At 39.5% G+C, this 26,161-nt stretch overlaps 1 protein-coding gene across 5 annotated transcripts in view; it reads left to right on the top strand.

The window, feature by feature from the left end:
• The window catches only part of ZBTB38 (zinc finger and BTB domain containing 38), a 43,310-nt gene extending 20,944 nt beyond the window's left edge, over window positions 1–22,366 (top strand). For 2 of the 5 annotated variants that reach the window (XM_042460850.1, XM_042460852.1), the window contains exons 2-3: window positions 12,258–12,310; window positions 18,097–22,366. In XM_042460850.1, coding sequence (XP_042316784.1) covers window positions 18,097–21,666 — 3,570 coding nt within the window. In that variant the 5' untranslated portion in view covers window positions 12,258–12,310 and the 3' untranslated portion in view covers window positions 21,667–22,366. Of the gene's footprint in view, window positions 1–5,978; window positions 6,242–12,257; window positions 12,311–18,096 lie in introns of all 5 variants that reach the window. The other 3 variants (XM_042460848.1, XM_042460849.1, XM_042460851.1) reach the window with 2 other exon arrangements.
• Window positions 22,367–26,161: the final 3,795 nt, after the last annotated feature.

Genomic DNA, 26,161 nt, shown 5'->3' on the forward strand with positions numbered 1-26,161 from the left:
CTAAACCAACTCTTTGTACTAAACTGGAACACTCTTTCACTTTTTAGCGATGTCTTGCTGAACTGCTATAAACAGAAATATAATAACTTCTTGATGTAAGATATTAGACTTACTACAAATCTACAGTGCTATATAAATAAAGCATATTAACAACAACAACAACAACAACAACAACAACAACACAAATACATTGAACAATGCCAGAGCTAATATTAACAGATGGTTGGTAATCGCACTCATTCCTGTTTCGACCCTTTCCCAAAATGGATACACAAATGGATATTCTCAGCATGAACAGAATAGGCACTAAGATTCGCACATCCTCTCCAGCAAGAGTCTGAGTGGGAGTTTTGCAATATGTGCCAATTTTATTGGCATTAAGTAGCATTTATTAGCTATTTTAATGGCATTCCCCCATATGATCACTGAAACAGTTTGTCTGATATCAAACTTAATCTGCAAAACTGAATTCCAGTCCTTTTCTGAAATAGGATGGCCCATGTCCTGCCCCCCCCCCGCCCATATCTCTTTTAGGTAGTAGTTGCTATCAACATTTATACAATATTAACATAATATGCTTGATTCCCTGTAATAATTTATGATCTGTTGTTCAAATGATGTAAGAGCTCTGGTAGCTTATTGTATTACTTCTTTATTACTGAGCAAGTATAAAATGTTACAAATCTGCTGTTATGTATATTTTTATTTGTTCTCCAGAGAGTTACCTACTGCATGCATAAAAATGAAGTAGTCAGTTGTTGGGGTGGTGCACCCTCAAATAGTTTTGGAGTTATGGTGACATTAAGGTGACCCTAACATGGGGTTTTCTTAGCAAGGTTAGTTCAGAGGAAGTTGCCATTAACTTTCTCTGAGGCTGAGAGAGTGTGACTTGCCCAAGATCACCCAGTGAATTTTCATAACTGTACACATTTCTGGCACCTTTGATTTCTCAGAGAAAACCTAGGGCATAAAACCCTTAAATAGAAGGTCTCTAAACTGAGATAACTAGATGCCTAACAGGAATATTGAGGAGGGAGGCAGCTTGCTTTCTGCTGCTCCAGAGACTCCACTACACTCCGAGGGAGTTTGTTCCACTGTCAAACAGCCCTTACTGTCAGGATGCTGAGGTGGAATCTCTTTTCCTGGAGCTTGCATCCATTGTTCCATGTTCTAGTCTCTGGAGCAGCAGAAAACAAGCTGCCTCCCTCCTCAATATTCCTGTTAGGCATCTAGTTATCTCAGTTTAGAGACCTTCTATTTAAGGGTTTTATGCCCTAGGTTTTCTCTGAGAAATCAGGGGTGCCAGAAATGTGTACAGTTTCCTTGGTGGGAACCGTGCAGTTTTGAGAAATACGTTTTCAACTTTAAGTTTTAAGAGTTTGCAGGAAGAAAGGAATACCTCATGGGTTATCTTATTCCAGTTCAATAATGGTACATGGTTTCTCCTAATTGTTCTGTTGAAGGAAGACTATTCATCATAGCTGAAAAGAAACAGGTAAGTTTCATTTTGTGGAATGTTTCTACAATTCTATGATTCTATGATTCATAATCCTCTGTTCTTACTATCTGTTTTTGGCAATTTGCAGCCTTTTTTCCTATTAGCACCAAGTTTTTGAGATTTTTTTTTTTTTGCCATATCAAGTATCACTCTTGAAATTCGGATTGCACGACCACCTGGCCATGTGGTTGCTGGGAGATTCTCAAAGTTCAGGGAATTTAATATCCATCTGCAACACAAAAAAGATACTTTCTTTGCAGTTCAATACATCTCCATCCTTGTGAAGCCACAGGCCTCTTTATTATTATTATTATTATTATTATTATTATTAAGCTTTATTTATATAGCGCTGTAAATTTACACAGCACTGTACATAAAATCATTTAATTAGATGGTTCCCTGCCTTCATGATTACAATCTAAGAAGACATGACACAAAAGGAGAAGGGAATGGTTGAGGGGAAGGGGATCAGGTCCAGCATTCTTCTCTCCCTCTGAGGCCTGGACCAAGGCAGATGGACAATATGGTACTACCATACTGTGCCATCCATGTCACAAGGATCTAAATAAACACTTGTAAAAGTTACTCCCAGCCCTGGGCCAAGATGGGTGAATCTGTCAGTATCTATATCTTTCACATTCTGTTTTTTTTTTTTTTTACTCCCACTTTTTTTCCATCCCAAATATGAAGAAATCTGCAAAGGTCGGTAAATTCTTATTTAAAAACCAACTGAAATTATCTCTTCTGTGTGAGCACGTAAGGAGAAAACCTAGGCCTGGTACACATGGGCCATTTGTGACGCCCTCATCACATGCTAGGGTAGCCTGGGGGCAGAGCGCCCACACGCATCGCAACCCTAGCACATGACGAGGGCGTAACAATGGTGCCGCCCTGTATACATGGGCGTCGCCATTGTTATGTAAGTGCCGCGTGGCATCTGCACAGTGCCGTGTGGCGCTTATGTAACTGGTGCACCAGTGGCGCACTAGTTATGCTGCCACTGTGGCGTGAAAAGAACCTGCTTTTCACAGGTTCTTTTTCCTCCACAGGGAAAAACAGGCACCGACAGGCCGCCCTTTTTGCGCGGTGTGTACTGTGCCCTGGATAAAAACATAAACGTGGATTTATTTTATTTTATTTTTTATTTATTTTAAAATTTCTATAATAATAATAATAACAATAAATTTTATTTCGATTTCTCGCCTCTCTCAATGGATCGAAGCGGGATTACAAACATAAAACTACAATAACAAGCATAGAACCACAATAACATCTAGATTACAATAAAATATCATCACTTAAAAATAGTTCAGAACTATAAAAACATCACCTAACATGCAGTATCACAGCCAAAAGTAGGGTTTTCTTAGGTTCTTCATAGAAGATCAGACAGGCTGGCCGGCTGGAAGAGATCCGTCTTTAGTGCCTTCTTTAAAACACCTAAGGTAGTAATAAGACGGATCTCTTCCGGCAAGTTGTTCCATAATTTAAGGGCTATGGCTGTATATGTTCTGTGGGAAGTTGTTGTTAATCTGATCTTTGAGTGTTCTAATAAATTCTTCCCAGATGTTCTGCGAGTGGGGGCGGATTATGTAGGAAGAGGCGTTCCCTCAAGTAACTTGGGCCCAAGCCATCTAGGGCTTTAAAGGTAATAACCAACACTTTGTATTGCACTTGGAAGCTAATCAGCAACCAATGAAGGGATTTTAGAACCGGTGTCATGTGGTCTGACCTAGATGTTCCAGTGACCAGTCTGGCTGCCGCATTTTGAACTAGGTACAAAGGTAGCCCCATGTAAAGCACATTACAGAAATCAAGATGAGACATTATCAGTGCGTGTACCACTGTTTCAAGGTCCTTTCGGTCCAGGTAGGGACGCAGTTGGCGTATCAGCCGGAGCTGGTACCAAGCACTCCTGGCGATCGCATCCACTTGAGATGATAACTGTAGGGATGAGTCCAGGAGTACTCCCAAACTGCGAACTTTGTCCTTTAGGGGAAGTGTGACCCCATCCAGGACAGGTTGACAATCTCCGTCACTGGACTTGGGGTACCTATCACAAGTACCTCCATTTTCTCTGGATTCAGCTTGAGTCTGTTTTCCCTCATCCAGCCCATTACTGACCTTAGGCAAGCATCCAGAGGAGAGATGCTGTCCTTAGTTGCTGTAACAGTTGGAGACATGGAGAGATAAATCTGGGTGTCATCAGCATACTGATAACATTGCGCCCCATGTCTCCAGATGATCTCTCCCAATGGTTTCATGTAAATGTTAAATAGCATGGGGGATAGAATGGCACCCTGAAGGACGCCAGGTGTTAGCTCTCTCTTAGAGGAGCAGCTATCCCCCAGCCTCACCATCTGGAATCTCCATGAGAGGTAGGACCTTAACCACTGGAGCACAGTTCCCCCAGTACCTAGCTCCCTCAGGCATTCCAGAAGGATACCATGGTCTATGGTATCGAAGGCTGCTGAGATGTCCAAGAACACCAACAGGATCACACTTCCCCTGTTGATGCCCAGACGGAGATCATCGACTAAGGCGACCATGGCAGTCTCAACTCCGTATCCCACTCTGAAGCCAGTTTGAAATGGGTCCAGGTAATCAGTTTCATCCAAGACAGCTTGGAGTTGGAAGGCAACTGCCCTCTAGATCACTTTGCCCAAGAATGGTAAAAGGAAGACTGGTCTGTAGTTGTTTCTAATCAAGGGGTCCAGGGAGAGTTTCTTTAAAAGCGGTTTTACTAATGCTTATTTCAAATTAGATGGAAATATTTCCTCCCTATACTAGTCTTCACTCTGAAAATGGGTTCCAGTATAGCCCATAAAATGAATGCCTAGGTCCTTCATCAGGAGACATCTATGTATCATGTAGCTATTTATCCTTTGCTATGTCTCTTAATGCTACCAAAAAAAATCACCTTGTACACAGCCTCCCCCCTCCCCAACAGTCATTTCCATTTTGTCAAAAAACAGAGAAATGAGCCCCTGCATGTCTAGCTATTTCCCATGAATCCCATCTAACCATCAACAGCTGTTTGATCCCTTTACTAGAGAGTGAACTTGGGAAATTCTTCATGTACGGGATGTTCTCTAACACTAAGCTACAACTCTCCCATAATATTGTGGCTCTCTGGGGATTAAAAAAGTTCTCCTCTAGTTCATCAATGATGTTTCCTTCTATTCCAAAATCTTCAGACACAGAAAGATTGTAGAAAATATGGACATACGTATAATATATTACTTCCTTCCTGGGTAAGAAAAGAGTTTTCACTTGACCAGAATGCAGGATGCCTTTGTGTTTACTCAGGTGTGACAGCCTTTTCTCAAATATTAGTAAGTAGAGACATTCTAGTAATAACATGGATGCTGCCATTGGCCAACATCTGATTCTTATCTTTCCAGTAGTCTCTCCCTGTGTGAATGAGAAAGTACTGTATTGCCAGTACACACAATTGTCCATTCATAACATCATTATGAAAGGCCACCACAGTCCTAAATATGAGGCTGTTAGAATCATCCACAAAGAACAATAGCAGCTTGCTTTCTCACAAAGTATTTGTATTGCACCAAAGAATCATGCTGTACAAAAATGATCCTGGATTCATTATGTACAAATACAGCTAATTTTTAAACATTGAGAAACAACAGCAGATTATTTGAACACATGTACTACAGGATTAGAGAGCCAACGTGGTATAGTGGTTTGAGTGTTGGACTAGAACTAGGATTTAAATCCCCACTCTCCCATGGAAACCTACTAGGTGACTGTGGGCAAGTCACATTCTGGAAGACAAGGGCAAACCCTCTGTGAACAAATTCTGCAAAGAAAACCCCATGATAGATTCACCTCAGGGTTGCCATAAACTACAGGATAAGTTGAACCTCTTCAATCCCCAACTCTTGACTGCAGAACTGAGACATTCTCAGGGGATTCAGGGGATCTGCTTTTCCTGTAGTGTTCATTTGATCTTCACTTATTTCTAGACATTTGATAACAGGAAGTAAGGACATAGGTCACTAGGCTGGAGAAAGTTGGTAAACTTTTATGCATATTTAATCAGATGCAAATCTTATTTGGATTCAGTGGGATTTAGTGCCAGACAAGTGTTCCTGTGTGCTTGCATAAGGAGGCCCAATGCTCTGGCACCTGCTTGACTACTGGAACTTGGATGAGGAGGAAAAGGTGGTGTTACCTGCCCTTATAGTGGCAGCTGTCTTGCCCACCAGAGAGCAATTGGCTTTAGCAGATGTTTGTTCCAGCAGTGTGAATTCCCAAAGTCCTTCTCCCCATACAGTGGGAATTGTCGAGCTGGATAGCAGAAACAGAAGCAGAGTTGGGAAGTAGCATGCTTCCCCCAGCAATGGGAATACTAAAATAGAATTTAAAATGCAAAGGAAGAAAGAAAAGCAGATCACGTGCTTCTAATGAAAAATACATTTGTTATTTAGTATATTTATGTAATCCTCTTTCTCTACAGAGCTTAAGAAGTTCCTCAGGCCCTTCACAAGATTCACGATTCCTCCCTCCTTCCAAACAATCTTGTGAGGTATCCTACCCTGAGATAAGGTGACTGGTCTGAAGCTACTTACTGAGCCTCATGGCTGAGCAGGGATTTTGCCCTGTTTCTCCTTGGCCCTAATTCAATACCAAGTAAGCTGTTGAGATAATCAGTCTGCGGAGATAATCAGACAATAGATTTTGCCAACCTGCTCTAATGAATGCCAGCCACAGAAGAACAAGGTAAAGGCAGCTCCTTGAAATATGTATCACTGGAGTATCTATCACCTTAATGTTTGAAATGAGAACAGTCAGTGAAAGCAGAGAAATGTACCATGAGTCTGTTACTTGCAGATCTCAAAAGCATCACTAAAAATATGTTGAAAATATTTTGGCCCCTTGGGAAGGATCACATATCCTTCTACCAGTCTTTTTTTTTTAAAAAAAAAATCTTATATGTGGAAATGCTTGCTAGTGCCCTATGGGGGATTTACTTCAACTTTGCCTTCAGCCATTTTAGAAATAGGAGGAGCCTTTTTTTTTCTTAAGAGGATATAACCAAAAGGTACGTTTCTGGATCACCACCCTAGAACAAGGGTTGGACACTGTGCAGGGGGCAGAGGCCATTGCAGACAGGGAGGAAATGTCACTTCCAGATGCCATTATGGTCCATTTTGGGACAACTGAGTTTTTTGTTTGTTTGTTTGTTTGTTTCCTTTTTGATGGGGTTTTCTTGGCAGGTTTGGGATGCTCTGGAGGGTTAGAGGAAACAAACCACCACATTTTCAAGCAATTTTAGTAGCTTTTGGCTGGTTGCTGGACAAAATAATCATCTGAAAATTAACCCTATAATTTTTTTTTAAAAATGGGGCTGCCAGGAGTCTTCAGGGGCTATACATAGGGGGTCTCAAGGGCTACATGCAGCCCACAGACCACTTTGCCCATCCTTACTGTGTGTTGTGCAGTATGTTTTTCCCTAAATAAATAAATAGAGAGGGGTGCTGAGGAATACAAAATTGGTCAGATGGGCCACATGAGGCCTACAGGTTGCACTTTCCCTGCCCCTGATCTAGTCTACAGCATCATCCCCGTGGAGAGTCCAAAAGCGTAGGTGGGTGTGGTAATCCAAAACAATTTCTAGACCTCACTCCAGGAACACATCTTTTGCAAAGCCCCCCACCCCCCCGTGCCCCTTTTCCCAAATGCTTTTTATCACTAAAGGGATTGTTCATCACAACACACAATTGCTGTGAAAAATACATTTCTGCTCCAGTCTTTGTGAGAACTGCAACTAAACCGAAAGGCAACAGAAGAATCCAGGGCTGGTGGCGGCGGCAGAAGATAGTCTCATGGTCCTTTGTAACCGGGGGGGGGGGGGGAGCCTAGAATTCATCCATGTGAACTCTGGCTCCTTTAAACTGCTGTCTTTATTACCAGCTCTATTTTGTCTGTATGCAATATCACTTTCTAAGTTACACAAATAATTGAATTCACACAGGTGTGGTAATATAATGATGGTGAAACATGGTTATCAGATAAGTATGATAAAACCGTGAACTACCTAACAAGAAGTATTTGGAACAATCCAGTCCAAAGCATTAGAAAATGACTTTGTTTTACATATAAGAGATGGGTAATGATACTTCAAAATGTTCAACTGGATCACATCCTAACTGTTTTAGAACAATAAAATAAATACAAAAAGCTAACATCTGGGGGGGGTTTCCCCCCAAAAAGCTAACATCTTTCTTAGGCTTGGTTATATTATTCTGTTATTCTGTATAACCAATTTTATCAGCTGTGAACAAGTTGTTTTTTTGTCAAGGCTACATTATTAGAGAAATATAAGCAGATCAGAAATCTGATGCTCAAGACCTCAGAACGCCTTGCAGTCTATTATAGAGGAAGTGAAATGTCATTGCCTGTGCTATCTATAAAGCTATTTCATGTTTCAAGAGATAATGTCAATGTCTCAGCCAATCACAGGACAACAGCTGCTATAAGGTTACTGACGCATAGCCCCGTGATGGCTGTCATGTTAGTATGCAAATCCATACACTCCAGATTTGCTACTGAGCTATCAACCCACTCTCACATCCCATAACAAATATGGCTACCGTGACTTCTCATTTCATTTATATTTCTCATTTTGTTATATAGTCGTTATAGTTCTCATTTGATAAATCACATTTATATTCCACATAAATGAAATAAATCACATTTATATTTATATTTACAGATTTATATTAATATCTTCATATACAAATCACATTTATATTGCCTATAAATGGAGTAAATAAAAATAAAAATAAAATTTGGGCTACATTTTTCTCAAAGCCACAATTCTTCTAGCTGTATGACCTGGAAAAGGGTATATTGATGATGATAATATTTGGGAGGGGGTATTTTCAGTAAATGCCAATATATAGGTCTATGTGATACTGATATAGAGCCTCACATTGAGACAGTGGTTATGCATAATCAGCAAAACCTCTAAATATTGAACAACAGACACATGGCAATCCCATATTCAAGCAGCACAAGACAAATTCAATAAATAAAATAAGATGGTATTGATAATAAAAAGGACAGTTTGTTAATTGTAGGTAATTCTATCAGCCTATTTATAAATAGTTTATTCGTATTATTGAGATTATATGTCTGCTATTTGTTTATTTGTTTCCATTGGACTGGTACAAGTCTTCTTTGCTCCTAGCTCCACCTTGTGGTCACACATTCAAGGCAAAGAGAAAGGCAAAGATATGTGTCAGATAGTCAGATGACTAAAAATGAGGACTGCAGTTCAGAGCTTATGCAAAACATATATTATTCTAATGGTTAGGCTGCTATGGAAGTCCTTACTCAATTATATTATTTATTTTATTGATATAGATAATGATATCCCATCTTTTCCTCAGCCTTAAGACTCAAGAAAGCTTGCAAAGTTAAAAAAACAAAACAAATACAGGTGTGGGGGAAATCCACATTATTACAACATACAAAAGTTAAAATATAATTAAATTAATTAAATACAATTAACATGGAAATAAATAATTAAAAGCAAATTTAAGACATACCCATTAAAAAAACCCAGTAATGTTGCTATTTATTTTGGTTAGAGGAACTACCTGCTCTTTAAGATCTAGCTTGGAAAGTTTGTTCTTCGTCTTGAAGCTGAGAGTCTGCGAATAGTGATAGTCACTGCCTTGTTGTTCTCAAAATAATTTTCCTGGTGAACCTCCCACATCCCCCCAAAACATGGGGGCAGAACTTGGCACAACACCGATGGCTATGATGCCTTGGGAGACTAGAGGAACTGTAGTCTAAAAAGTAACATTTTCATGATCAGTGTGGAGTACAGAAATTGAGGGAGGCAGCATAGAAGCAGAGTAAAAATAGGGCAGTTTTTCCTCAGTTTTAGATATCTCCATGGAGGACCAAAGGCAGGAAGAAGCAAAGTTCACCAAATCCACACCTGTTTTCTGGTATGTCTGACTAAATATATTTATTTTGATGTATTAGAAAACAGGAATGGGGGGAATCATCATCATCATCATCATCATCACTTCCTGACAATAAAAGCTGTCCAACAGTGAAACAGGCTCCCTCAGAGTGTGGTGGACTCTCCTTCTTTGCAGGTTTCAAAACAGAGGCTGGATAGCCATTTGTGGGGGGTGCTTTGATTGTATCTTCCTGCATGGCAGGGGGCTAGACTAAATGGTGATCTCTTCCAACTCTATGATTCTATTGTCATCATTATCATTATCATCATCATTTCCCCATACATCTCATCATAATGTATGGTATTTCACAAGGAAACATAAGCCAAAGTGTGTTGATTAGCCGGTTAGCTGGGTTGTTTTTTTAATATAAAAATCAGTGAAGTAAAGTAGTGATATACACAAGGAACAAATAGAAAATCTAAAACCCACTAATATGGCATATTACATAACCACTTGCCACCAGTTAAGCACCACTGACATTCTTCTGGGTAATGCACTCTAAGCATCTGAAAATGTGAAAACTGAAGCACACCCTGAGCTTTATTATAAATATATTTTAATAATATAAAAGTTACATCCAGAGAATAGAAACATTCCCTTTTTCTACTACAAGTGGCTAGCTATGCTGGCTGGGGGATTCTGGGAGTTATGATCCGATCTAGTAATTTTTCAAGTTCTGATTGTGCTAACAGGAGTCTGTAGAGACTGATATCTTTGTTTGCAGTCAAAAGCAGTGTGGATAACCATCAGTAAAAACTGTTACAATATTATAATATTGTTATAGTGTTTTTGAGAAAGTATTGCCTGTTCCACTTCAAAGAGATATGAACAAAAATAATAATAATGGTAACTGGATTCGCAAACTATCTTAATCCTAGGAATGGGGTCTGGAGTATTCTTGAGGTCAGAGTACTGAATGCATCCAGCATGATTTCTGTGTGTAGGGTAGAAGGGATGGCATTTGCCATTCTTCCTCTCAGGTTGCTTGTGTTTTAAAGCTGGTCTAAATTTTTCATCTGATCAAGGGCATGGTTAAGGGCTGGAAAGGCTTAAAATTGTTTATCCAGATCACATATCTGGTCCTCTTTCCTCTGTGCCCCTTAACACATCAGAGTGCCACTGTGAGAAATGTGGTATCAATATTTGTGTAAGGTGGTGTATCTAGGGACCTTATCACACACGGGGGGGGGGGGGGGGTGCAGCTCAGATCCGCACTCACTCCTGTTCTAGCAATGCAAAGTGTGATCTTTTTCCACACCAGATCCAGAGTCACTCCTCTCTAGCAATTCGGATTGAGGTTAAAACGTCATGTTTTTCCACACCTGGTTGCCTTTCTGTTGTCCTTCCGAAGTGAGGGGCAAGCAAAGTCAGTTCGATTCCAAGCAAGTCACGTGATGCAGACTCAAGCAAAGCGGAGTGAGTGCACATTGTATTACCACACCAGAGCATACTTTGAGGGGTCAACGATTCGAATCCGCACCCTTGGGCATGCTCAGTGGGGCTCTGGAGGCTGTCCTCATTCCCTGCCCCCTCCTTAGCTGTCATCCTTCATCGGGATGCAGGAGCAGTCAGGGGATGATGGGATAGGTCGCTGGGGGTCCCTGGGGCCAGGATCAGGATGCAGGAGCAGTCAGAGGATGATGGGATAGGTCGCTGGGGGTCCCTGGGGCCAGGATTGGGATGCAGGAGCAGTCAGGGGATGTTGTGTTAGCTCTCTGGGGGTCCCTGGGGCCAGCATCAGGATGCAGGAGCAGTCATGGGATCATGGAATTGGTGGGAGGCTGAAGGAGGGGAGCAGATCAGGGTCTAGGAGAAGGCAGGGGATGATGGGATTGGTGGTAGGCTGAAGGAGGGGAGCAGATCGGGGTCTAGGAGGATGCAGGGGAGCAGGGGATGATGGGATCAGCTGGTTGGCAGAGAGGAGGAGATGGCATGAAGGAGGAGGAGGGGGTTGACGGAACAGGATGCAGGGGCCAAGAGGGGTGGCATCGGAGTGCTTTTCCACACCAGACCAAATCACAGTGCAATCAAAGGCAGCCTGGAAGCGAATTCTCTGGAGTCACTTTTTCCCCATTTTTACCAAAATGAGGGGTGACTTCAGAAACACTGCTGAAGCAATTCGCAAGGGGCTCCCATAGAAATCAGTGGCGTCTGATAAAACGGTCACTTTATGACATGAAACCGCATCGTTGGAAGTGCAATCACTTCCGAAGTGAGCTGGAACTGAGCCACAACACCACGAAAAAGTTCAGTGTGATATACTCCTGGGACTTTATCTCCTTCATCACAGCAACTCTGTCTGGGATCCTGTTAGTAACATACACATGTATAAGTTATATTATGCATGTGGGGTGTTTTTTGTGCACCATGTACAATGGCTGTATCCAGCTGAAAGCAGCACTAGCAGAGTCTAGCATGTAGAACTGTTACACACATGCTTGCACAATCAGAGCTTTACTGCATAAGATAAGAAAGCCAAAATGAGTGAGAGTATAGTGGCTTTCTCCATATCACTCAGCATGCCATCATAGCACTGCTATTCACTTCCCTGTCAGTCATAAAAGCATGTCTTTTGTCATTCTGGAAAAAATAACAAATGAATAAAATGAATAAGCACGTAGACAAGTCAGGACCCTTCACATTCATTTCCTTTTTGTTTTAAAATTGGATCTCCCTTCTTTTTACTAAATTGGGGTAGAAACTGCCATCACCACATCTACAGTAGTTTGACCCTAACCTTTTCATTTTTATCGCAGTGACTGCTAAAATAGCAACCAGTAATTTCCAAGTTTAGCAGCTGGTTCCATGGGTATGTAAAGTTTGTTATAATTTCTTTGCAATATATGATGTATTAATTATTGTATTTGACATGTGACATCCACTACATAACAGAAAGATTAAAAACACATAGACAGACAAATAGCCTTATGTTGTAACATCCTTAATACACTAAACAGATTATAGTGATTGGCCACAATCCTCACAAGAAATATCGTTCAGGCCTATGCTGCAATTATACTCTGCACCAGTGCAATAAAACTAGACTGGTGGAATGATTTTATGTCAGGGCTCCTTCACCATTATATTAATACTATATATTGCCTCCATATCCCAGCACTAATAGAACACAGTTACTACAAAAAGCAAATCTGAACCATTGAAAACATGGTGGGGAAGGAGTGGGATTTATTTCCTATCCTACTCTATATCTGGACATCTCTGTTTTGGGAATATGGGAGGTGGTGGTAAAAAAAAATAGTTCTGTGTTGATAGATGCTTGCTTACACTGTTTATCTGTGAAAAATGGAGCACAAAGAGACAACAATAATTTGTAGTTCCAGCTACTCCCACGGAGGCAGTATGAGAATGTGCTTCACTTAGCAAATTAGGTGTGCTCCTATTGCCTGGTTTTGGCCCTAAAGATATATGGTAATAGGGTATTGGCTTATATCTCAAAAGATATGTGGCAATTGTCAGCTAAAAATGACAAGCCCAAATCCTCCTACTTGTTTGTTTTTGAACAGTTGTCATTTAGTTGGATGGAAGGAATAAATAGCCTTGGTATACTTACGAATGAGAGCCTTTGTGGTGTAGTGGTTTGAGGTACAACTGATGCCAATATTGGTTTATTCCCAGTACCAAGCCAAAACATGAATTTTTATTAAAACCTTCAAGACTAATTTATTTCAAACTGTAATAGAACCAGTGCGATGTAGTGACTTGAGTGTTGAGCTATGACTCTGGAAAGCAGGGTTCAAATCTCTTCTTGGCCATGGAAACCCACTGGGTGACCTTGCACAGATTACACCCTCTCAGCTTCAGAGGAAGGCAAAGCCACCCCCCTCCGAACAAATCTTGCCAAGAAAACTCCATCACAGGGTCACTTTAGGGTTGCCATAAGTTGGAAACTACTTGAAGGCACACAACAACATACTCAGGAACAGTGTCAAGAAATCATCAGACTATTCATCAGACTATTCAAAACATGCTAACTGTTACATTGAGAGACCCACTTTGGCAAATGTCTGTTTATACATCAAATGTCTGTTTATACGTCAAGAGACGAAGTTGACTGCATGTCTTTCTGGAATTTAAAAAATCACTTTATCAATGATTGCAGTTGTGAAATCTACTTTAGACGTCAGATGCTTGTGTTTCTAATTCCATATCACATGAACATGGGTGATGTAATCTCAGACCTTGTCTACAGGAAGAGCAGTTGCTAACAATCTGTTATCTAGAAGTGGAGCTGCTTGCCCGAAGCAATGGTCTTGTCATTACTCTGTACGTTGTGGATTCTTGTACATCAAACTCCAAAATTATATAGGTTTCCATATATGGGGCCAAAAAGCAGAGCTGTAAAAATTAGTGTAGACTTCAGCTCAGTATCTGTTTAATATGAACTTACATTTCCTTTTCTGTCTTCAAGTGGATGTTAACATTTGAGAGTTATGGGTACAAAATGGGAAGTGTGGCTTCTAAGCTGACATGTTATCTACATAGGTCCACATACTTATTTTAATAGTGACTGACATTCTGACCCAGAAACTACCTCCTACAGGATGTAGTTCATTTCCTTTTAAATGGTTAGATACTATTTCCTGTTTCAGGGCAGGCTTCTCAGTTCATCACTCAATAAATGTCATCTAAATTACTAATCAGAATTACACATTTTATACAAACCATGCACATTTTTTATGTAAAACCTGGACATTTTCAACAACTGATAGATAGTACTTGACAAGGAAAATCATAACTGATTTGGATTGTTGACCTCTGGCAAAAGCAACATAAAGAATATGGAAGATTGCAGGGGGTAGTGGTGGTAATATTTTTCTATGAGTTATAATTTATGTATTTTAAATGTACATCATTTTTTAAATAGCATGTAAGACTTCTTACTTGCTTGCTTATATCATCTATCTATACATTTAAACTATAATGGTTTGTATCTTTCTCCCAATTATGAGGGGTTAATTCTACTTCAGGTATCTTTTTCATTGCAGAATTTATACCAATGTAGATCTATCATGTAGTCCTATAGCACAGCAGTAGCCAACAGTGGCCCACCAAATTTGGTCAACCACATCTCACATCAGCTCTAGCCTCTGGTGAGGTCACAGTTCTTCATATTGGTCTAGGAAATTCTAATCTCTGTGGTATTAAATAATGTCCTCTGAATTCAATCATATACAATGTAGGGTTTTGTTTTGTTTTTTTGCACATGGAATTGTCCTTAATCAACTGTGCAGAGCTACTTTATTTTAGTAACTTGTGTGGGGGGGGGACATCTAAAAGAACAGATACATATTTAAGTGCCCAGGAAGATATTTATTTCAGAAAACCAAAAGAACCTGTACAAATAATTCAGCAGATATTTTAATTCATTTTTGCTATCAAGGTGTTTTCAGAACTATCGCCACCGCCACTTCCTCACAATCAGGAGCTCTATGTAAAGCCTGCCCAACATGCCATCACTTCTGCTGAGTTCAGGATGATGCACCCATGTGAGCAACAAAGAGGAGACAGGGAGACTCCCTCGTTGATCAGATAGAATCACAGAATCATAGAATTGGAAGAGACCACAAGGGCCTTCCAGTCCAACCCCCTGCCATGCAGGAACTCTCAATCAAAGCATCCCTGAGAGATGGTCATCCAGCCTCTGCTTAAAGACCTTCAAAGAAGGAGACTCCACTACACTCCAAGGGAGTGTGTTCCACTGTCGAACAGCCCTTACTGTCAGGAAGTTCCTCCTAATGTTGAGATGGAATCTCTTTTCCTGCAGCTTGCATGCATTGTTCTGGGTCCTAGTCTCTGGAGCAGCAGAAAACAAACTTGCTCCCTCCTCAACATGACATCCCTTCAAATATTTAAACAGGGCTATCATATCACCTCTTAACCTTCTTTTCTCCAGGCTAAACATACCCAGCTCCCTAAGTCGGTCCTCATAGGACATGGTTTCCAGACCCTTCACCATTTTAGTTGCCCTCCTTTGGACATGCTCCAGTTTCTCAATGTCCTTTTTGAATTGTGGTGCCCAGAACTGGATACAATATTCCAGGTGGGTCCTGACCAAAGCAGAATATAGTGGCACTATTACTTCTCTTGATCTAGACACTATACTTTTATTGATGCAGCCTAAAATTGCATTGGCCTTTTTAGCTGCCGCATCACACTGTTCACTCATGTTCAACTTGTGGTCTACTTGGACTCCCAGATCCCTTTCACACGTAGTTTCATTCAGCCAGGTGTCCCCCATCCTATATCTGTGCATTTCATTTCTCCGCCCTAAGTGCAGTACCTTACATTTCTCCATGTTGAATTTCATTTTGTTAGCTTTGGCCCAGCTTTCTAGTCTATTCACATAGCAGGATGCCCCATTCTGACCTCAGCAGATGCGACAATGGTGGCCAGGCTCTTGCAGAGAGCTGCTTGGCTAGTGAGGGAGCAGTGGCACCGAAGGAGACAGGCCAGCAGGATCGATGCAGTATTGGTCCGGCTGGCCCATGTGCACAATGCAGCACTGCACAGGATTTGGCTTGATTTGTGTAGCTGCCATCAGAGCCAGTCCAAGGCATAATAGGATTCATATTTAGGTTTGTGTTACTGGATAGACAGAGGTAGATCTTCACACCAATTACCCCAAAGGAGTCCCTCCAAGAAACTCATAACAGCGGTATGAAAATATTACAGAAAAAGACTATATCTACACATTTATAGCAATTTAATACTATTTTTTGTGCCATGGAATCCTAGAATCTGTAGTTTGATGAGGTATTTAGAAGTCTCCTCTACAGACCTCTAGCGAATGCCTCTTAAATTTCAACAGGCAGTTTTACATACCTCACCAAACTGCAAATCTCAGAATTCCCAGATGATGTCATGATAGTTAAAGTGATATCAAAATCACTGTAACTATACACTCAGACTTGTGGGTCTTGCTGAACAGGATGGGCTGTGCTGTAAGGGAGAGGATGCCTAAAACTCAGGCTAAGGCACTTTCTGTAAGCAATGCCTTTCCATTCACAAAAGGTAAACCCTGGATCCCCCACAAAGTGAAATGCAAAGAAATGCAAGAATTGTGTGCAAATTTTCCATTAGTGGGAGATATAAAGCCATTATTTCCCTTATTTATTTATCACTGGAATTTTTTAAAATAATATCTTGTTCAGAGGAAGACTATATAGCCTTCTTGAAATTTATTATAAAGAAATGGCTTCTCATTCAGATTGTCATTAAACATGTCAGAAGCATGTAATGTGTGCATATAGCAGGGTGGACAGCATATAGCATGCCCTGAGTTTCTAAAGAAATTGGTTCCCAAATGGCCAACTATGCCCTTAGATGCCTCCAGAGGGAAACAACTGGCCATCCCAGGCCATAGGGAGCTATTTTAGGACCATGGAGAGTTCTTTTCAAAACCCCAGCCATTTGGTGGCAAAATGGCAAGAGCTTGAATGACTTGACCTCATCCAAGGAGGTCGACCATCCTGTCTTCTAGGGACTTGTGTCAAGTGTGATTTCATTTGTGATTTTACTGAATGTTAATTTATAAATCTGTTAAACTTTATTATATTTCTCAATTTGAAATTTAGATATGTACATTTTCAGTACCTACAGTTTATACATTTTCAATACCTGCACACCTGCCATACTCTCATACTACCCCTAGGAACCTCTTAGGAGATGATCAGACAGGGGGGAAAGACTGCAGTAAAAGACATACTCCCAGCAAAGTTGTACGATCGTGATGAAGATTTTCAGACAATCTCACGCTTATCCAGGACTTAACCAATGGAGATCTAGCAATGCTCCAATAACAAACCATTCCTGGGACTTCCTCATAAACGGTTTGTTGCTAGAGCATTCCTGGATCTTCATGGGTTAAGTCCTGGATAAGTGTAATGCACACTGTTTGTGTTTGTGGCCATCAAACAGTGCAGCCTTATGGCAGCATCATAAAGTGTGTGTGCTTTGCTTCTCACCTCAGATGGGTGGAGAGCGTGGACTTCAATTGAGCATCATGTATCATCATTATGTGCCTGGAAACAAACTGGCAGCCAATGGAGCTGTTTCAAGAGGGACATTGTTTGGTCACTGTAACCTAACCCATTTAACAGCCTGGCCACAGCTCTTTGGACCAGCTGAAGTTTCCGAACACTCTCCAAAGGTGAATGTTCAGAAAAGTTGAGGATGTTACAGTAGTCCAAATGGGATGTAACCAAGGCATCCATCAGAAAGGTCTGCAAAACATAATGTTCACATTCTGATTAGGATCAGAGGGAAGTCTTTTCATGTAATTCTGCCCAGAAGTGTCTCTGGAAAAAAAATTAAACAACACTTTTTCTGTATAACTTGGGAGTCATCTGAACATGCAGAAACTATTAGTTTTTCCATAAAGTGCTTTTCATTGATCTGCTGGTCTCTACTAGATAGATGGACTAAGTTTGTTCTCATTAAACCTTGTATAATGTGGCCCCTTTATATGTCCCTTTATATGTCTCCAAATAAAGATTCTGACATTTTCATGAACAGAAAATAACATTGTTGAATGTGGATTAACGTCTCTCTCTCTCTCTCTCTCATTTTAAACAGATGACCATCATGTCTCACCTAAAAGATCTCAAAGATAATTTCCACAGTGACACAGTCCTCTCTGTTCTAAATGAACAACGCATTCGAGGTGTTTTATGTGATGTCACAATCATTGTGGAAGACACCAAATTTAAAGCCCATAGCAATGTTCTGGCTGCTTCAAGCCTTTATTTCAAAAATATATTTTGGAGTCGTGCAATTTGCATTTCTGGACATGTACTGGAATTAGATGATCTTAAAGCTGAAGTGTTCACAGAAATACTTAATTATATCTACAGTTCAACAGTAATTGTTAAAAGACAGGAGACTGTTTTAGACCTTGCAGCTGCAGGGAAAAAACTGGGAATATCATTTCTAGAAGATCTTACAGACAAGAGCTTTTCAAATTCTCCTTGTCTTTATTCATTTTGCAATAATGAAAAAGGTGAAGTGAAAGAAGAAAAAAGACAAGAAGATTCAGCAGTCACAAATGGACCAAGGATTACAAATGCATATTCCATTTATGAAACTGAAAATTGTAATAATTTGTTTTCTCCTCTTGACCTCAGAGCAAGTTTTAAAAAAATGCCAGAAACAAATAAAGCATCTGGTATTGGACTACAAAAGAATGATGGTTGCAAAGAAGTTGAGAGAACCAGTACATTAGCTGAGCATTCTTATGCTGTTACTACAGGTTGTGATGCTTTTCAACAAAATTCCTTTTACCACGAAAGTAGCCCACTTGGTAAAAGGGGTGAAGATAGTTCTGAAACTGGCCAATTGATGCCTCTTATTGAGTCTGTCTCTCAAACATTTAGTACATCAAAGACAGTTTTTAACTCCCAGGCCTCTAATATACCTTCAATACAGCTATCAATTATCAAGGGAACCAATGCTGATGGTCATCAAAAACTAGTAAATGATCACACCATTTCTATTCAAAAAACCCATCCAAATACGGACACTGTTCTGCCTTCCAGGGAAGATGAAACTAAATCAGATCATATTTCTGGATCAATAGTTGCAGTCATTCCACATGTTTATAACTCTAACTGCTGTACTAAAACATTCAGTGATGGAACTCAATTCAGCACCCATGTCCAGCTTCACTCAGAAGCTCAAGAAACATTAGTTTGCAAATACTGTAGCAAACAGTTTGAAAGCACAGTTGGACTAGAGACACATGAGCAAGGATGTGGAGGATTAGACAATTGTGAAAATGAAGAGAGTTGCTTGGATAATTTTGTTACTTCAAATGGAACAACTGGCATTTCATATATTAGCCCAGAGCCCACAATAACTGAAAATGAGCTTGCTGATTATTCTGTCACAATGCCAGAAACAGACCACTTTGTTAAAGTTGTTGATGGACAAGTACTTTATACTTGTAGCGTTTGCAAACGTACCTATGTTACCTTGTCTAGCCTCAGAAGACATTCTAATGTTCATTCATGGAGAAGAACATACCCTTGTCATTACTGCAACAAAGTGTTTGCATTAGCCGAATACCGTACAAGACATGAAATCTGGCACACAGGAGAAAGGCGATACCAGTGCATCTTCTGCCTTGAGACATTTATGACATACTATATACTCAAAAACCACCAGAAGTCTTTCCATGCAATTGACCACCGACTTGGAGTAAATAAGAAGACTGCAAATGGTGGCTTGAAACCAAGTGTCTATCCTTACAAACTTTATAGGCTTTTGCCTATGAAATGCAAAAGGCCACCATATAAGAGCTATGGGAACTCATCATATGAAAGCATACAAGCAAACATACAAGTTAATAATGAAGATCCTAGTGGTACCTGCATTATTCAGAGCACTGTCACTTCTGAACTGCCATCACTGAATTTTCCGCACAGTATGTTGCCAAACACAACTATGCCCTTGGATACATCTTCATGTAGTGATGCAACAACAACTCTTGTGAACCCACCAAGTATTTCTTCTTGGGAAACTGGTGCAACAGAAGCAGACCTTAAAAATGATACATGTACTACTAGAAGACTATTGTCCTCTACTCAGCATAATTCTGGCCCTCAAGAATATGATTCCTCTCTTCAAACTATCAGCAACAGCAACGCCAGTGACAATTCAACGCCTGTTATTAACTATAATAATTCAGCATCTTCTGTCATCATGCATAGTGGTAGAGTTTCCTCTGTAATCATGCACAGCAATGCTGTCAATGCAATAAGTAGTTCAGAAATTTCAGACATTACAGTCAGCCAGGTAGCAAGTGATGACCATGTACATGGTTCAGAGGACAGCCAAAGCAATGTTAGAACAAGAAGCAATAAGGAAAAGAAAAGAGGGTCATTATACAACAAAGAAGAGACTTCGGAAGAATTAAAGTATATGGCAAATGCAGAAATGTCTTCTAACACATCAACAGATGCTTTTGAACCTTCAAATAAGACAGAAACCTACATAGCAAAACCTGCATTGCCAGGAACATCTTCTGATAGCAATGTTGCTCCTCTTTGTCAAATAACAGTTAAAATAGGGAATGAAGCCATTGTGAAAAGACATATTTTGGGATCCAAACTGTTTTACAGAAAAGGCAGAAGATCTAAATATGAATCCAAAGACAATCATATGGTTCAAATTACAGAGCGAGAGAAGAGAGAGAGAAGCATGTCTCGAGTATGCAGGTTAGACTACCTTGAACTCAATGAAATGTGTGAAGATGTCAGTGATCATGACTCCAATGATAAACCATGGCGGCCGTATTACAACTACAAACCAAAAAAGAAATCAAAACAGCTAAAGAAAATGAGAAAGGGAAGATGGCGAGAGAAATACAGGAGTAGAAATTCTTGCCAAGAAAGTGAAAAGACACATGTCTCAAGCTATGCACTTAGGAACATTCCTGAAGAAAAAGTCCCTCAACAAGAAGAAGATAGAAATATGCCGAGCCTGCACTGCGAGCTCTGTGAAAAAGATAACCCTTCTGTTGAAAAAGCCCAGGATCATTTACACTGGGATACAACTACATCTGTGTCCTATACCTGTGAATTATGCCAAAAAAAGTTCCAGAGCCCATCTGCTCTAAGAATGCATATGCGATGCCATACAGGAGAGAAACCCTATACTTGCAAAACCTGTGGGAAGAGCTTTTCGATATCAGGTAACTTACAGAAGCATGAACGCATCCATTCAGGTGTAAAGGATTTCATCTGTCAATACTGTAAAAAGGCATTCAGTCTAAATGAGACACTCAAAATACATGAGAGAATCCACACAGGAGAAAAGCGCTACCACTGCCAGTTCTGCTTCCAGAGTTTCTTATACCTTTCTACCAAAAGAAACCATGAGCAAAGACATAAGCGAGAACATACTGGCAAAGGATATGCATGTTTTCAGTGTCCCAAAGTTTGCAAGACAGCAGCAGCACTTGGAATGCATCAGAAGAAGCATTTATTCAAAACCCCCAAACAAGAAGATGTAAATGATTATTTGTTTAACGAAAGTAGTAAGCCATTTGTAAGTCATCACTTCATTGACTCAGATAAACGGGAAACAATTAAACCTTTACTAACACAAAATATAGGTGCAGAGCAGCATGAAGCAAGTAGTACTTAGACTATGCCATCGGCTGTTGGACTTTAAGTAAGAATAACATAGAACAAAGAAAATTTAAAAAAGAACATAAGTACAACAAATTAATGGGGGAAGTTCTAAAACATGAGGTATTGTATTTCTACATAAATATATTTCATATATTACATTAAAAAATGTGCCAGACAAGCAAAAATGGAAATTGTATAGCACTTCTCATATAGTATGAAGGTCCAATAGAGATCTAAAAAGACATCTATGTCCCACAGAATAAGTCTATACTTATATACAGGCAAACAAGAATATATGTAATTGAAAACTTTTAAATTGCTATTACAAAGTAATTCATTACTGAACTAGATCATATTATGATTATGTGAAGACTCAGAACCATTCTGGACAAAATAAAGGTAAATTATATACATGGAGAGTATGAAAATATTAAGAGTTTATTCAATAGACTGTAGAAATCACAGCCTGTATTGATATCCAGAATTCAATGTTAATTTGTTCCAAATTCAATCATGTAATTTGAAAGTTTAATTTAGCTGTAATCTAATGTATGCACTGTACAGCATCTGGTAAAGATTTTAAAGTTTGTTATGTGTGGTGGAAATGCATCCATATATTATAAAGCCCAAGTAAGCTCCTGCAGGGCAACCTTATGAGGGCTAATGAGAATAAGAACAATAATAATTAATAAATGCTTATACCATTAAATGTATATGGCAGTGTGTCACAGGCTCATTATATGTTAGTGCTATCAGATAAACAGCTTGATCCACAATTGACTGAAGTTTAAATATTTAGAGTATGACCCATTCATCAATGATCACAGCTGCAAACATGGAAGGAAGTTCACACACAGAACCTCTTCCCTCCCGTCCCTTACAGTCTTTGCCCACACATACATACACCAGAACATTCAAGCAATGAAACTTCTTTCCACCCACCTCTGGCACAGCGACTTGATCCACGTGTTATTTTTTTCCTCTAAGAAGCAGTAGCCCATAAATGACTGATGAGGGGAAAAGACAGTTGGGAAAATGCATATTGGGATTAACACATGGGCTTCTTCTGAAAATTACAGCCTATACCCCTATGCTTGAACATGTTCTTGTTCCAAGAAGAAGAGAGAAGATGCCTCAGTTGAGGCTTTAGGTCATGGGTGAACAAAATTTTGAGCACTGAGGGCTACATAGCTTGTCATTTGGGAGGTCCAGGGGGACACACAACCTAGGGTTCACAGGCAGGAGCTGAAAATCCCTTCCGTCCTCCAGCCATCTCCAATGATATTGCTACCCTCCTTTTCTTATTTACGATGGGAAAATTGTGATCTTGGAAGGCATGAAAAGGGTTTCTTTTCTCTTTAATTACTGATCTGTTGCTGGGCTGCAAGGAAGACTGAGTGGAAGCTTTCCAGATCCAGCAGCCATGAATATGGCCAATGGCTGCATAGCACTCCAGTCCCAGAAGCTGACATACCTACTCTGTGCTGACTCCCCCTTCACATACACAGCTGCATCTATATCAGTCACATCTTGGGGACAGAGAAAGTTTGCACCCTTAGATTTATGGGAGAATCATATAGGAATAATTAATTTTACTGGATTGTGGTTCAGGCTCTCACTGGGGGTTTACATTAAATAGGCATCAAGAGTTTATAATCATATAGCTGGTAGTCTACTTATGGCATGATAAGAATATCATAAACATGGTGTAGTGGTTTGAGCATTGAACTATGACAATGGAGATCAGGGTTTGATTCCCCACTCGGCCATGGAAACTCACTGGGTGATTTGGGCAAGCCACACACTGTCAGCTCCAGAAACCCCTGTTTGCCATAAGTTGGAAATGACTTGAAGGCACACAACAAAAAGAAGATGGCTATGGCTTCCTAAACCAGTTCAGTACAGTTTACTACTGAATCCCTGAAAGGTTCAGTGGGATACATAGCTAGTTTACAGAAACTGTATGGCACCCACATTCCATTCTTAACATCAAGTATTTATGTAACAGTAGTACAAAAGATTTGATTACTGAGCTGTCAATATTTCTTTATCTTTTCATTTTGCTTATTTGGACACTGTACCTCTTCTTCAGTATATAAGATTAGCTACCAATTTAGATGTATACAGCTAAGCTGAACTTCCCTGTTCTTCCTCTCCATGGCAGATCCTCATCTGTAGCAAGGATCAGGGTACCCTACTGAATGGGGTAAGCTCAGGTTAAAGAGGAAGGGGGAATCACTGAAAATCAAACATAAGTATCTTCCATGTGGAGAAAGGACAGGAAAGCCTACTTTCATCAGCTCAGCTGAATGCACTTAATCTGGTTTTAACCCTTTAAAAACAGTTTAAAAACTAACTTTTGTAGAAATGTTTCAGCAGAAGCTGAAGTCTTCACAGTGAGTGCTGTTGGACTCTACAAATCTGTGTTAAGAGCACTTCTGCATCAACATTTTGCTATTCCTACAGAAGCCTGCATACCATCCTCCCTGAATAAAAGTTTGCACTTATATCCATGTCTGAAGAAACTCTGTGTTGCCTTCATGACTCTAGAAAGATGCACACTAGTTTTCCAACTCCCATACAAGAAGATCTATGCTTTCCTCTTGAAAAGCATCTTCAGGGATCAGAGTTTTTGGACTTCTTCACTCATAAATTTCTATGGAACTTGTACAAGATAAATGTATGAGATAAATGTCCCACTACCACCACCATCAGTGGTGACTTTTCTGGTGGAGTGGCTCCACTTCTGGTTTTGGAACATTTGCTTGTGTTCTTCCATTAAAGAGCTACCAGCTAATCAGAGAATTGATCATTGACCATTGGAAGCAATTCCTGGAAGATTCTTTAGTAGACAATGAACATTCATACAACAAAGAATATATCTGGCCTTTGCCCATATATTCCATCACCACTTTCATTGATCAAAGTGGACAGTGTCACATATTCAGTAAAAGAAGACCAGAAATATGAAGGTATTATAGTTACCATATTTGTGAAGATTTGTTTGTTTCATACATACTGGGAGTGGCAAATGATACAGAGCTGGCATGAAAGTAAATTAAAATAATAAAGAAAAGGCAAGAAAAAGAAATGTTCAGGAAGACAAGAGATTTATTGGGTATATTAAGAAGCAGAAAGCATAGACATAAAACTGCATTGCTCACAGATTCATTGTCCATTAAATGTATACAATACAATACATTTGAAAGTCCTGGAAGAACTGAGAAACCTGTAGTCTACGGGTTACTATAATGTAGGAAAGCAGTAAAGAATATCTGCAGTATTACACCCAACACTGACTTTGGGCTAAATGCAGAGTAATCTCCTTGAGAAAAAAATGCGACTTACACATAAATTGTGCCTAACAAGTTGTCGTTCATTTCAGTCAGTCTGCTCTAGGTTAACACGGAATTTAGCTCAGAGATTCTTAGCCTGTGGGGACTCATGGTTGAGCTTCATGGAGTTCAAGTACTTTGTGTTAAAAATATCCACAATTTCTTTGCTTTTATTTTTGTGGTACAGAAAACTTTTTGGTGTTAGATCATGCTATTAAGCGGTTGTTTCATCCCAAACAAGCAAAGAATGGCATAGATTGAAATTGTATCTAGTCAGTTATAGTACAATTATCATTGCCATAATAAAGAGAGGAGGTTTCATCAGATTCTGAAAGGAGACCATGGCCCCCCAAAAGTTAAGAACCACTGATATTGCTCATTGTATGTTCATGCACATTATTTAAAATAAATATACTCACTTCCATTACATATATAATGATCACATATTTACCCTTAGCAGATTGTGGTTTTGAAAGAAAATAAGCAGGAAGTAAATATCCTACTGTTGATATCAGCACTGCAAGAAGGTAACTGTACTGTATATTGAAAATCTTTTGGGGTTGTGCTATATCTGTTTTGTTTTTAGACCCTTTTCGTTAGAAAATGTAGCCTAGGTGTAGCATGGTACCTAAAATAATAAGGAAGTTATGGCATTTTCTAAAATGATACATATGCTAGCAATTCAAGACCAAAGCCACCAATCTGTAATATTTATACATAGTAATAATTTTACAAGTATTTTCTATAATTGTATAATTCATATGAGGAAAAACAGCTTCTGCTATGTTTGGGGGCTTTGTATATTTTGATTTTAAAAACCCAATAACTTTGTTATTTTGTCTGTTTACTACAGTTTATAGAACAACAATTTTAAGATGGCAACAGTATGTTTATAATACATTATTGCAATTTTATTGTATCAGCATAATGGCTAAAATATGGCTGACCACATGAGAATTGAAACTTGATAGTACATATTGTTAAAAACAGTGGTTCAGTATAAAATGGCAAATGTATTTTGTTGTAATAAACTATTAAAATCTGGTGTTCAGAATAATGAAAAGATTCCTATTTCTTTATTTAGGCAAGATTGATGGTTACAATAATGGGCTTCTTTCAGTAATAAGAAAAAGACCTTATATCTGAGGTTTTACTCCCACAAATACCTTGTTA

Source organism: Sceloporus undulatus, chromosome 3 (assembly GCF_019175285.1).
Source record: "Sceloporus undulatus isolate JIND9_A2432 ecotype Alabama chromosome 3, SceUnd_v1.1, whole genome shotgun sequence".
Taxonomy (NCBI): Eukaryota; Metazoa; Chordata; class Lepidosauria; order Squamata; family Phrynosomatidae; genus Sceloporus; species Sceloporus undulatus.